Below are 14,656 nucleotides of genomic sequence, written 5' to 3' on the forward strand. Positions count from 1 at the left end.
TATGGGACCCAGTTAGACATTCAAAGCGACATCTTCTACAGCACATTAGTATGTGCAGTGTGGTGGTATTTAGCCCTGAGCTGCCGTGCAGACAGAGTTGGGCGGTGCTGATCTCTCCACCCTGTAATACTCCCGCTGGCTCAGTCGCTCCTCGCAGCGGGGATGGTGATTGTAGGCGAGCAGCAGCATGCTCTCACTCACTGACAGCGGGGAGGAAATAACCATGCTAAAGACATTGATAGAAAAGAAATGCGCCATGCATGGAGCGGTGTGTTGATCACGATGAGTCACAGACCTCCGGTCCGGTGTGGAGCTGCTCGCGGCATGTCAGCAGCCTTGATCCTGACTGTTGGCACCCTGCTCACGGCTCAGCCTGCCAGGGGATCGCCGCTGGCTCTGGACCCCGAGGTAATCCTCTCAGATTAGCAACTCTCCTCGGTAGTCTTTGATAGGAAAGGTAGGCCAGGTGAGACTGACACTACTTGATTACTACTACTGATTAAAGAGTGTTTGGTATTTTAGAAATAGCATTTAAATATTTAGAGAGGACGCGTTTTAATGTAACATGGTTATTGACAAGCCTGATCACTTTGACTACTTAACGTGAATGTGAATAATTTACTTGACTGTAGCCAATAGAGAAGGTGAAGTACTTTTTCATATATATACTATACTTGGCTTGAGTACCTTTTAACCTCTTAAATCTCACGGAAGCCCGTTTCATATATACTGGAGTGTGATTAAGGTCTATTGTCTATCTGACCTCCAATTTAAGTCAGCTATGAAAGACTACATATCCCACAGTGCATGACTTGATTATCCCTGACAAAAGCTACAAAACAAAAGCGTTAAACTTTGCCATTTTGAAATAAGACCATTTATAGGACGGATTTCCCTTTTATAATGTCAGAATGTGTTTAAAGGATTACATTTAATTAGAATGTGTTTAAAGGATTACATTTAATTCAAGAAGTAAAAGCTAAAATTAACTAACACTGCTGTGTGTTTTCTCTGTCTACATAAATACATTAAATGTGACCATCAACTTGCATATAAAATGATTGTGGTCATATTTTAACTATGATGAGTATAATTCCAGCAGATCCCCAATCCCCTTTTAAAAAGCATAACAACTATTTGTGTGAGTGCTCTTTGTAATTTATCTCCCTCAGTGTGGTTAGGACAGCACTAGTGTCATCTGACAGCTGTCTTTGCTGGTCATCCATAACAACACAGTTTCCTCCAAAGCTGTAAGTGCAGTGTGAGCCTTTTATGAATGTACCCACAACTTAGCTCTTGCTCTCACTTACAAAAAAAAAGAAGCCCTCTGGCATGTTCCAGGGTCTCTGATGGGACAATGGGACACTTTTTTTGTACATTCCTGTTTGCAGAATCACATCTGTCGTCATCTCCGTTTTTATTTCCATCCCACCTTCACCACGTCTGTAATCAAATCTGTGCCTGTTGTTGTCTGAACATGAAACCTACCACATACATATGAAGGTCTGTGACTGAGAGATCCTCATCAAAAAAACATCAACATGGCTAATCTCAAACCACAACACAACATCTGTTGTCATGTTCCCAGTTGGTTCTTTTAAAAAATAAAACTTTTTTACTGTATTTAAAGGCAATAAACAGCAGAGCTATAACTATAACTAATACCTATGAATTGTCAGGGACACCCCAGGGGTTTCTCTCTCCCATGGGTGGTCCATATCTAAACATCTGGATTCACAACCTACAGCAGCTACAACTAATAAAATGTTTCTTTTTTTTATTGGCTCAGCAGGAATTTGAATAAGGGGAAATACCAAATTCTTTTTATATGAGAAACAAATTCACCTTACTATGTTTCTAAAAAAACCCCTCTTTTCGGCAGTTTTATTGTTTTGATGTCTTCTGTTAATTGATTTTAAAATGTTGATAAAACAATTGCAGGTTTTTCTGGAAAAGTACGGCTACCTCAGTCAGGAAAACCATATCCATGATGCAGCTGAGATGCAGTCTGCTGTCAGGTGAGTGTCAAAACATTTATTTGATTATATTAAAACAATAATGTTTCTTCATACAGGTCACCAAGTTATTCTTATACTCACGGTAAATGATTTATTTCACAACATTCTTTAAATTGTTTTTATCAATACTTACAAAGAAACATTTTGTTCACAAGGTTCAGTTAGAACACCCCTCAGTCAACCACCCCTACCCACCCCCAGAAAGAGACACACACAAAATAAATACAAAGAAAGATTATGAAATACCATGAATCCTCCATAAAAACAAAGATAGATAAAAACAAAATAAGGGCTAGGCTTAGGTATTATACATATACTCATATAAGGACAATACATAATGATATACAAACAGAAAAACAACAATAAAATAAATGTGTGTGTGTGTGTGTTTTAACATGGCATCATTTTGACACTATTATCTTACATCTGCTCTGGTAGATTCTGTGGTGAAAGGTTGCCATACATGGTTAAAGTTGTCTTACATAAAGAAAGTCTTTTCAGATATTGTAGTATAAATATGATGTGATTTTAAAAACTAAATGAAAATGATTTGGTTTGAGTCAGTTCAGAGTTTTCATCACAGGTAAGGGCTCCTTGCGGGACAAGCACCCTGAGAGTCGTCAGTGCAGAGTAATAAAACACACCCTCACCTCTGCTGAACCCTGCCTGAACCATCAAGGAATTTGAAAGACCTCGCCCTATGGCCCTGATACTGACTGTACTGTAACACACACTAAGTGAAGAACAGTGCCGATGAAAACGTATCATTTAGCTAAACTTTGTGTCCATAGAGTCAACTATATGTGTTAAATGACTAACAAAAGAACAAGTCATATACTGTATGCAAATAGTTTTAACCTTTACATAATAAAATGGTAGCTATTTGACTCAACGAGCCATCTTTTCACTGTCTTTGTCCATGTTTTGAGAAACATAACCACTCACAGAGCTTATATAGCTGAATGGCACGAGAGTGCGTCAAATAAATTACATCATATTATTTATTCAGCAGCATTATGAGGAGAACACGGAATATTTGTGTCACTCCACTTCTCAGTTAGTTTCATATTCCTATTGTTCTGATATTGTTGGCCGCTCGTAAAAGCTAACTACCGGTTCAGGGAGAGATCATATTGTGAACATTTCCTCTCTCTGCAGCGACTTCCAGTGGTTGTCCCGGCTTCCTGTGTCGGGTAAGCTTGACAGCGCCACCCTCAGGCAGATGGCAGAGCCCCGCTGTGGGGTGTCAGATGAGGGCAGCCAACAGATCTGGGCTCAGAGAGTGAACACCATCTTCACTGGACAGGGTGCTGCTGGGAGGCAACGCAGGAGGCGCTCTGCTGTGAAAGGTATCCTATTAAAACAATGATTATATTGAAGTTTCAAAGTGGATACACCCATTTATGTTAGCAATTGTGTGTGTGTGTGTGTGTGTGTGTGTGTGTGTGTGTGTGTGTGGAGGTTACAGTGAATAACAGATTACATTTATATGGCGCCTTTCAAAGGACCCAAGGACGCTTTACATGGCAGAGGGACCAAACAAAGAACTGGGAGGGTCCTGCTTAGTAAACTAAACTAAAGCACTAAATGGAGCTGAGGTGTGTAATTAAAGCTGGCAGTGTTTGATGTGACACATGCACAGTCTGGATGATTCCTGCTTTTATCTGAAATTACACAAGTCCATGCCTATTATACTTCATCCTTACTGGGTGAAAACATAAACTTCAGGTTTCTCTGGCAGCATGCTTAAACATACATGATTTGAAAATCAATTATAACAAAGAGAGCCCTGAAACAGTCTGATAGTTTTTTCTGCTTGATAATTTATCTGGAGATGTCAGAGCTCCAGAGTCTCATGCAGCTCCCACCAGAGTTTACAGTTATTGGGCTAACTGTGACTGAAATGTGTCCCTACAAATACTGCAGTTTGAACCAGCACTGACATAATCCGATTCTTCACCCAAATGTTCACTTTCTTGCAGACTGCATGAGGTCATTGTGCTCAGGGTCCTTCACGTCTAGATTAGGGTTACTTACAGAAAATCCTCGAGAATTACCATGACGTGTGTTTCTCCACTTTTACAATCATGAAAGCAGCTTTGTGTTCTTTAACTTTGATGGATTTATTTTATTTCCAATGTGTCGTAGTTAACTGGGGTTGCTACATTTTAATGTTTTTATTCTGTTGTTAACAGGATATCTTAAGATTTCTCATTAGATGAATTAATTTTTGTCAAATCAGTGGCCCATAAACATGTTTTCAGTTTTTTCATGGATCTGGATCTGTTACCATATAAACTCTTTCATGTTGCTATGTAAATGTATGTTGTGATCTTTTGTTGTTGCTGTCTCTTTTGGGTCATTTGTGTCTCTTATGAATGAGCGTAAGCAGCAGCAGCAGCAGCTCGGTGCCTCAAGCCTCGCGTTGTGTGAAGCCCCTGCATTCCTTCGTGTCACTGACGAGGTTGGCTAATGTTCAGGGAATGCAGCGGTGGCTGATGTTTGCCGCTGCCTCTTCAAGTCAGTACCTGACATCTTCCCTCTGGTAAACACATCCACAACTAACTGACTGGATTACACTGTTTGCCTGGACGGCTGGCTATCTCAACGGCCTGATATCTTAGCAGCTAAATGAGTGGATATCTTGTTGAGTGATGAACTGTTTGGATGGATTCTAGTTATGATTATGATGATGAAAACGACTCACTGTCATTATTCTAGTCCCAGACATGACTCATACGACAGGTAGCTGTATTATTACACAAAGAGCAGCTTTAATGGCAGATACTTTTACACCCTCAAGCCAAACCGCTTTCACATCTGGTTTCATATATCTACTGATACAATAGTATGTGTTAATTGAGAGTGGGTAGTGTAACACCAGTCTTTTATTCATACATTAGTCTGCTTTGTCATACAGAAGAAGTAGTTATTTGTCTGCCGGTGAGCTAAAGAATACAACATGTAAGAGTTTTACAGACCAACATGAGTAAAATGCTGGTACAACCTGTTTCCATTTGGTGAACTTTGAATAACAGCACGTATGAGGAGATAGTGGTAACACTTATTGTAACACTTTACAATAAGGTGCACACATTTTGCATAGTTACTGGGGAAGTACTAACTACTATATATATATATGATATATTTATATGATATATATACTATGCCCCACTTCATTCTCTAATAAGTAATCATTAGCTACTCTATAAAATGTGAAGAGGATTTACTCACTATCTACCCATTACTTACTAAGTGGAAGCTCCGTCTTTGTTTATTTAAAAGTTGTCACGGACACAACAACTTCCTCATCCGTTCCCCATTTTTGTACCATATTGAGGTTTTAATGAATGGTGAAGTTGTAGTTAGTTTCTGAATTCTGTACCTTACTGTCAAGTGTTACCACAATATAATTTAAGGGAGGTGTATTTATCTGCACAGTAGGAAAAAAACAACAACAAAATAACAAAATAGACAATATTTAGTGCAGGAAGAGGCAGACAAGGCAAAGAGCTTATTTGAAGCCTCCACCTAAAAATTTTTAAAATATCACCAAATTAAAAAACAACAGCAAACATATTTAAGATGCAGAAAAGAATATATACACAGATATGTAGAAGAAATGTATTAACTGCATACAGCAACAATAACAAACAATAGCAGAAAATGTGTGAATTCAGACTAAAGCAATCGTTGACTTTTGGTCACTTCAGTAAAATTTGTGGTTGTGAGTTAAAAGTTCCCCCTTAGATTCAATGAAATTATGTACTCACATTCATGTCCTCCTTTTGGATTTCATTTAGTCAGCCCTGAAACTCTAATCTCTTCACAGAATTAGGCCAAATAAGTTATTTTCAGCTCAACGCTACACACTTTTTTTGAACAATTAAGAAACATCAATTCTCAAAGCAAGGTCACTTTACCTTTATTTGATAGGACAGTGGATAGAGTAGGAAATCAGGAGAGAGACATACGGGGGAATGACGTGCGGGAAAGGAGCCACTGGTCGGACTTGAACCCGAGCCACCCGCTTGGAGGACTGTCACCTCAATAAAAGGGGCGGGACCTAACTGCTAGGCCATCAGTGCCCTTAGCATGGTCATTTTGATATTAGATCACACTTGGACTTGTTCAGCATCAGATCATCAGAGCTCCTCAAACTTCTTTTTGTATGCAGCAGAAAGTGCTCCTATCCTTACAGTTTTAAATGTTTCTGTTTTTTATGACCAATTACTTTTAAAACTAACAAAACTCCCATCAGCCACAGAGCTTCTTTGTGTTTAGTGCTAATTAGCACACATTCTGGTGCTTACACGCTACACTTGAATGGTGAACATTTATTTATTCCTTCCTGAAAAGTAATCTTTGCCATGATGATCTCAGCATAAACGTCAATAGTTAAAGTGAATCCTCCGACATTTGAATTCAACATGCTACGTCATTTGACTTTTTTTTATGTAGTTAGGTGAAGTCATTACACCTGATAGCCAAGCTATCCCTGAGTTAAACTTAACACTTAACTCATGAGCTGTTTGTTGTTTACAGTCTGTCTGTTAGCCGTGCCTGCAGGCGACAGCAACATGAAGATGAGTCCGCCTGTTAGTGGGATGAGATTTGTTTGGTGTGAACATGGCTGACTTTGAGCTTCCTGAAAACTGAAAACAGACCTTGACTTGTGGTGGACTCTGGTGGCTCCCACTGATATTTACAGAGCTTACATTCCTGTGTGTGTGTGTGTGTGTGTGTGTGTGTGTGTGTGTGTGTGTGTCTGAGGTGTGCACGAATGGATGGATCATTGTTCTACCCAGGAAACTGTTAACCACTTAAGGTCCATTTTCATAAACGCTAATTCAGCATCATTTGAACGGAATGCACAGAACTGCCATTTTCTCTGAGAGCTGCTTGACTAGTTGATTTAATTATTTACAGAAATGAACATGCAGGAGAATTTTTTGATAACTCACCATGATCATACCAGGTCTAATAAATGTAAGGGGCCTGACTGTTAAGATTGAACACCTTTCAAGAAATGTGCAACTGAATACAAAATCTCTCCCTCTATTTCAGAGTGAAACAACATGTTTGATAACCCAACATTAGCTGCTGCATTGACCAAATGTAACATTAAAATAAAATAAAATAACATAGCTATTTACTTATGATTTTTTTTAGTAAGTACGTTATTTTCTTCCAAGAAACATTATGTTAGCTTGAACTAATCTATTGTAATGTGTCAAACTACTTCATAAAAATGAGCTTTTTTATCTGAGCTTTTTTCTTTTATCATCCTGAGAATGTAAACAAAAATGTGTTACACAGAAAAAGCCTCAGATGTCGTTTTTGGTTAGTTTTTAATGAGCACACAGACTTTAGACTTAAAGCTTAGCATTGTGACCTGTCAACATGCTAACACAAGCATTGAGCCTCCATGTAGACATCAGTAACAAAAAAACCAACACTCTGCACCTCAGAAACAATAACTTCTGCTATCAGATCATCTCAGTCGCTTTATAATGTCTGTGATAATCTACCCTCCTTACACTGCTGCTATAGAGGGCATCATGCTAATTGCTTCCATAAGGGAAGTCGGGGAATGTCTTGTGTATCTGACTTCCTGGCTTCACTGCTCTCCTCAGGGAACTCTTTACTCTGCGGCAGTCTGGGAAGGAGAGAAGGCGCCTGAGCTGTGCACAGAGGAGAGATTTACACAAATCATGTGGCAACCAGCTTCATGTGTATTGTTCATCAGGGAGTGAAAATGGAGATAGGGTGGGAGATACTGAATCTGTTTAAAACCAAAAAATTGGTGATCTATAATTCCACTTTTGAAGGACATTGTCGGTTGTAATGGCAGTGACATTGCTATTGTTTGTTTTATACCATTTGTAAATCAGCTGAATGCCTTACTGTTCAAGGCTCAGTTGCGTCCATTCTTGATATCTAATATTTCTTTGACTCCTAAAGTGCTATGGATCAAATTTCCATAACTCTCTATTGAGCATTTGGTTGCTGCTAAAGGACAAAATGCTTGTGTGTTTACACAAACAAGAACACCCACTTATGTGATTGCCATTCTTGTGTCTTAATGACTCCTAATATCCGTATATTTTCTTCTCTCCAGGGTACAGCTGAGCTCTCATGTAGCACATACTTTTTGTTTATCGCTCTCATCTTTAACTTCACTCCCAGCTGTATTATTTAACTGAGCACAAAAGGCATTAACTAAAATCACAGGTCCACATTCTCAAACACACACTGCCTCAGAGTCCTCTGTGTTTTTGAGCAGAAGTGAGTAAAGCAGGCGTACATGGAGACCTCCCACTCATATTTTGCCTCCATCTTGGGCAAACATTCATCGACCAGATCTTTAAATATTTTGACATCTGTGAGTGTGCTTGAGTTATCTTGCGACTCTAGGGAGGCTTAAATTCAAAAAAGTATGTGTACATGTATACTAAATTCCTTGTTACAGTTCATTTAAAGAACATTGCCTAATCTACTCCATTGGATTTGATTTCAGTTCTCTTTCTGTGTCTCCCCCCTCAGACTCTCTAAACCAGTGGTACTCAGTCTTGTTAGACTTAAGAGCCACATTGACCAAAAAATATTTCTGCAAGAGCCACAATCAAAAAACCTCTTTCTTTCCTAAAATATGTTTGGGAAACACAGTGACATGACTTGCAAAGAATAACTTCTGCTGACAATGTTTCCCTTTTTTTAAAATCATTATTTTGGATTTTATTTCTCCAAGTAGGACCTAAAAGAGCCACAACTAGTCCCAAATGAGCCACATGTGGCTCGAGAGCCTCGGGTTGAGTATCACTGCTCTATACAAGTAAAAACACATTTAAAGGGCAGCACTCTCATTTTGTTAGTTATTCCCACTGCACCTTTACAGGTCGTGGTTTCACTGTGTGTTAAAATCAAAACCAAAATTCTTTGATACACAAAACATGTAACACACTGGAGTTAACGGACTAAATTTGTCTACGTGATGTCAAATGTGTTCCCCTTTTTAAATTCAAAATGTAGTTCCATTAGAAGTATTATTCAATGAGGAACATTGTTAAAGAACAGATCAGCTACAGTTTTTTGTCTGCAAGGAAAGTGTATAGTATATAAAGAGTATAGTGAAGTTGTAAAGTGATTTGGTAGTAAGTATGTTTTCTGTTTAGCAGCATCCAATTTCTGAAAGTTGTTGTTATAATATAGGAAAAAGATGCACCTTTGCTTTATTTTAAATAATGTCAAAAATGTGTTTCTCTTGTGCTCATGGAGGCGATGCAACGTTCAGCAGTGAATGTTAGGAACATCCGAACGTTGAGGTTTGAACTAACCAGAGGCTGAACCACTTCAGTCATAGGCAGGTGTCTTACCTGATTTTTCAAATAAGTAGACACACTTATAAGATTGATTAATACATACAGAGGTTTGTGTGCGTATTTGAATACTTTTTCATATGAAGAGAAGAGATGACATTACTTACGTCATTTAAAGAACCTGCATGAGTAATGATCTACTTGTGTTTCACTCCATTCAGTTAAAATAAAGTTGCTTTGCTTGGTTTCTGCGATATTAGCTGTAAGCAAAGAGGCGTTAGATTTTTCTGGAATGAAATGAAGATAATTAGAACCAACTGTACACATTTTTTTTCCATGTCTTGTTATATCTGTTCACCAGCTCTGTACTGTGAACAGTCAGAACGTCTGGAGAGTCCAGCTGCCTCTCCCCAAACCTTCATATTATCTAATCACTGTTTCCTGTCTGCTTGTTGGGAGTGTGTGCTGGCTGCTAGAAGATTGTGTGTGTGTGTGTGTGTGTGTGTGTGTGTGTGTGTGTGTGTGTGTGTGTGTGTGTGTGTGTGTGTGTGTGTGTGTGTGTGTGTGTATGTGTGTGTTTACTGTGTTATTTGCTTTATCTCATTGTGCACATTGTGTAATCAGTGCATTTTGTATATTAAAGAACAGCAGATTTTTAAACCCACATTCCCTCCATCCCCACACAAATGTGAGATTTTGAAGTTTGCGACACATGTAATTACATCTAAGCTGAGAGTCCACAGACGTGTTGACGTAAACTGTTTAGTGGAACATGTGCACACTCAGGGTGCCTGTGAGTTTATCCAGCGCAAAGCTAGCTTTGTTTAAGTCATTCATTTTGTCATTTTTGGCTCCCTGTAAGAGGTGGAGAGGCTCTACTTGAAAACCACAAACAAAACAGCTGAACATGGGATAACAGGCAATTGATTATACAGACACACAACATGTGAATACATAACCAAGTGGCCCCGTCTATGTAAACTGTTTGGTTTCTGAAACCTCATAAAAAAACGTGCACACAGAGAGATAAATAGGTTGGATTAAAACAAGCTTGGTATCTTTTTGGAGAAACATTTGGGATGTTTTTGGGAATAAAGTTTTCCTTTTTGTAAACTGTCACCATCAGCCATAACATCATGATTTCCTGTGCATTCTAATGCGATCCAATCAAGTTCTAGCATAAATTCTTCTTTTACGAAGCTTTTACATTTTTAGTTTTGTTGTCATGGTAATAAGGGTGATAATTTACTTGATATTCATTATTGAAGTCGTGGCAGGTTGGGCTGGTGTACTGGACTGCATGATAGTGACATAGTTGATTATAATATTTGTCAATTTCATTAATATACATGAGGGGAGGAAAATATAAGGAACTGTTCCCAAGGAAATTACATCGTAAAAAAAAACATGGATTTCTCTGTATATAGCTTCATAATATTGGTAAGCAATCAGTTACCTTAAACCTCTCAGGATTGATGTTTTGTTTACTGTATGTTATGTTTATTGTCATTTAATACCACTTTTATAGCAGAAGCTCATCCCATCAGTCTTTTTTTTCTTTGGGATTAATGAAATATGGAACTAATATTTAGTTCCCTAAATGTTGAAAAATAAAAAATAAAAAATGTGGACTCTGTCTCAAAACAAGTGTTGGTAGACGGTCCAAAATTATAATTTTTGCAGTAAAAAAGAAGTAAACCTGCACACTCACTCAATGCTACAATAAATCTATATTTTCAACCTCATGGTGTTTTGCATGTTTGACCTCACCTGACACCGTAGTGCTGAAATAATCTGTTATTGTGCAAAATAATCCAAATATGTTGACAACATTTTTTTTTTTTTAGTTGAATGTTTGGGCTCACTTTATTTTCCTGTTGTCGGTGGAGTTCCTGATGGTGTTTGCAAAAAGAAAAGATGAAACAATCATTGTCACAGAAAAACAGGGTTTCTTTTTGATGTGGTGATTTTATCTGCAGGTTGGTAGCTGTAAGGTTTTTTTAATTCATATTTTGACCTTTTTCCCTGCATGTCTGACATCATCTTTCTGTGTACTTCTGTGTGTTCTCCAGCAGAGAAGTGGTACAAACGTCATCTGACCTACCAGATAGTCAACTGGCCCGGCCACCTGTCTGCTTCCTCTGTGCGGCTGGCAGTGCGCACAGCCTTCCAGCTGTGGAGCAACGTGTCGGGTCTGGTGTTCCAGGAGGCCCCTGAAGGTCCAGCAGACATCCGGCTGGCTTTTTATGAGGGAGACCACAACGATGGGGCCAGCAACGCCTTTGATGGACCAGGTCAGGGACCAGTAAACAATTACTCAAGCCATCACTGATCTGTCCCTCTGTTTCCTGTACGTGATGATTGTTTCATTTTCTGCTCTTGATTCCAACTTCCTGAACAACTACAGCTTAAAGACTGCTGCCGTTTATTTCTACACAGTAAATGGATTTCTTTGAATGAACTAGATTAACCTAATGGTTTGATCACACACTTAACAAGAGCGTACATGATTTTTAAGCCAATAATAATGTTAACTCATCAGGTTAGTGGATGGAGGATGTGTTCACCTGGAGAAAATTCAAAACCAATGATGTCCACAGTTGTACTGGATAAAGGACATTATGTTTTTGTCATAGCAGTGTTTTATTAAAGCTTACTCTCTTTCAGTCAGAGAGTCTTACTACATTTACACACTGATGGCCCCTTACTTGGTGGCTGTGGCTCAGTTGGTAGAGTCGGTTCGATCTGCAGCCACATGTCCGATGTGTCCTTGTACAAGACACTTAACCCCAAGTTTCCCCCACTGCTTTGTGTGCGGCATATGAATGTATATGAATGGGGTTAGTTATTCTGATGGCCACTTTACATAGCAGCCTCTGCCATCAGTGTGTGAATGGGTAGGTGTGACATGCGGTGTAAAATTACTTTGAGAAGTCAGAGGACTAGAAAAGCTATTGCTAAACAAGCTCAAGTCCATTTACCATAACAGTTGTTCCTGTTCATCAGATAGATTATTCATTGCATTCCTTAAGAAAAGATGCATTTAGATAATGTAATAGCAGTTAATAAAATAAAAAAACATAATTTTTACATTAAGTACATTAAGCTTCTGTATTTTCACTAAGAAGGATCTTGGATCCTGTTTTTCTACTGAGAAGGGTTTTAAGCTTAAACAAAGGACTTTACATCGTTGTTTCTGCATAAGGTAAATGTGTAAGAACCTCTTCTATCCTCTAATATGACTGCAAACGTTCAGCCTCTGTTCTCCCTGCTCTTTGACTTTCAGGAGGAACGCTGGCTCACGCCTTCCTGCCTCGCCGTGGAGAAGCCCACTTTGACATGGCCGAGAGATGGTCACTAAACGGACATAAGGGACACAACCTGTTCATAGTGACCGCCCACGAGATCGGACACACTCTGGGACTGGAGCACTCACCTGTGCGTCACGCTCTGATGTCGCCTTACTACAGGAAGCTGGGCCGCAGCCTGCTGCTGAGCTGGGACGACATCATCGCCGTGCAGCAGCTCTACGGTGAGATGATGCTGCTTTTTATTGAGACCTTTTTTTTTTTTTTTAACCCTGTAGAACAGATTTGTTGGGTTTTTATGTCTTATCTGGATTTGAACATTTTAAAGGTGGAAAATTAAGCTCATCATCCGTTAAGGTGGAACAGGTTTCTGTGAGAAAAATAAAGTGTGTGGTCCCAACTCAGGAGAAAGTGTTAAACCTAGCACCTTCCTGGGATACACACAGATATTTTTTTACCACTTTCTTCTCCAGTTTAAAGCATGAATGTTTGAGGGGAAAAAAAGCCATTTAGTGCACAGATGACAAATGTCCCACTGTCTGACCTCAGGGTGGCTCAGCTAAAGATTGTGAATTAGTCCACTTTTCAGAATGACCTGTTATTTAAACCTTTAGAGCCCATTACATGAATTACTGACTCGTTATGTCTTTGAGGAAACACAGAAGTGGAGGGATTTTTTGCTCAGCTGCCTATTAAATCAGGAGTTGTGGCACTGAGCTGTGAAAAGGCCGGAGAGGCAGCTCCGGAGGCCACCAGCTGCAAACACAGAAGGAGAAGGAGTAGAACAGCGAAGCATGTTGAGAGCTCTCCAAACAGCATTTTACAGAAAAACATCATAACCGTTTTCTTTAAAGAGTTGATGCAGATTATTTTTTTTGCCTGTTTATCTGAACTCAGTAAAGTTGTCAACACAATCAGAATTGTTGTGGAAAAGAGTTGTCAGTTCTATCAGGTGCAGGTCTGTGGCCTGTCAGCTGCTGGGAGAAGAAGGATTAGACTGAGGGCAGCCGAGGTGTCGTGAACGTCAAAATAACTCTGCTCCCCCACACACACACACACACACACACACACACACACACACACACACACACACACACACACACACACACACACACACACACACACACACACACACACACACACACACTTATTATTGTTCAGCCTCTCAGAGCTCCACACAGTGTTTAACTGGCTGTTTTGTTGTGGTAGATTGCAGAGTGAGAGCATAACATACATCTTTTGTAAATGACAGATATAACAGTTTCTCTTTACTGAGAGTGTGTTGTCCCTCTCGGCATGTGTGAGACAGGTTTGCACACGTGCAGAGTTCGCTCTTTGCTTGTGTGTTTTTTCACTTGCTGCTAAGAAACTGAAATCACTGCAGCAGTTTGCATAACTTCACAATGTGTCCTTCCTTACTCAGCTTCTGCACCTACTTGATGCAGTGATACTCGGATGCTCACTGTGTTTGAAGTTTCCTCCCCTGCTTTGACCCTGAAATAAGCTCTTAAAAACAGCTGCAGTGAAACTTTCTGTAGGAATGTTTGCATGGCTACAGGTCAGTCTCGCAATCATTTGGATAGTTCAACTCTGAACTTGAGATTCAGCTCAGCAGAAGCTTGAAGGCATTTTACCCCTTCACTGTTTAACATCTGAGGAGTCCCATCTGTTCGGCCTCTGGAGATCTTCTGACCTCAGCTTCCTAAAATGGTATGTCAGCCTGTTCTCCTCAGGGGCCTCCTTTTCCACAGAGGATTTGAGAAAAATTAAACTGACCACCACTAAGGGCAAATGTTCAGCTAAGTTTGACTTAATAACCACACGACTTGATGCTTCTTTGATTTATCATAGGACCAATAATACTGCCATTAAATGAATAGACAAATAATAGTAATAATAAAAACTGATTTTTGGTTTCTTGTTGGGATTGATTTTTCAAACTAAAAGCTGAACCCAGAAAGGTCCAAATAACTAAAAGTTATCCAGGATTCTTCAGTAACAGTTCAGGTGG

The 14,656-nt window shown here is 39.3% G+C and overlaps 1 protein-coding gene across 2 annotated transcripts in view; it reads left to right on the plus strand.

The window, feature by feature from the left end:
- The first annotated feature begins 88 nt into the window (after positions 1 to 88).
- Positions 89 to 14,656, plus strand: part of mmp28 (matrix metallopeptidase 28) — an 18,671-nt gene continuing 4,103 nt past the window's right edge. The window contains exons 1-5 of one of the 2 annotated variants that reach the window (XM_061046343.1): positions 89 to 408; positions 1,942 to 2,018; positions 3,177 to 3,367; positions 11,413 to 11,631; positions 12,624 to 12,869. In XM_061046343.1, coding sequence (XP_060902326.1) covers positions 250 to 408; positions 1,942 to 2,018; positions 3,177 to 3,367; positions 11,413 to 11,631; positions 12,624 to 12,869 — 892 coding nt within the window. In that variant the 5' untranslated portion in view covers positions 89 to 249. Of the gene's footprint in view, positions 409 to 1,941; positions 2,019 to 3,176; positions 3,368 to 11,409; positions 11,632 to 12,623; positions 12,870 to 14,656 lie in introns of both variants that reach the window. The other variant, XM_061046342.1, reaches the window with a different exon arrangement.

The sequence above is a fragment of the Labrus mixtus genome, chromosome 9, assembly GCF_963584025.1.
Source record: "Labrus mixtus chromosome 9, fLabMix1.1, whole genome shotgun sequence".
NCBI classification, from domain to species: domain Eukaryota; kingdom Metazoa; phylum Chordata; class Actinopteri; order Labriformes; family Labridae; genus Labrus; species Labrus mixtus.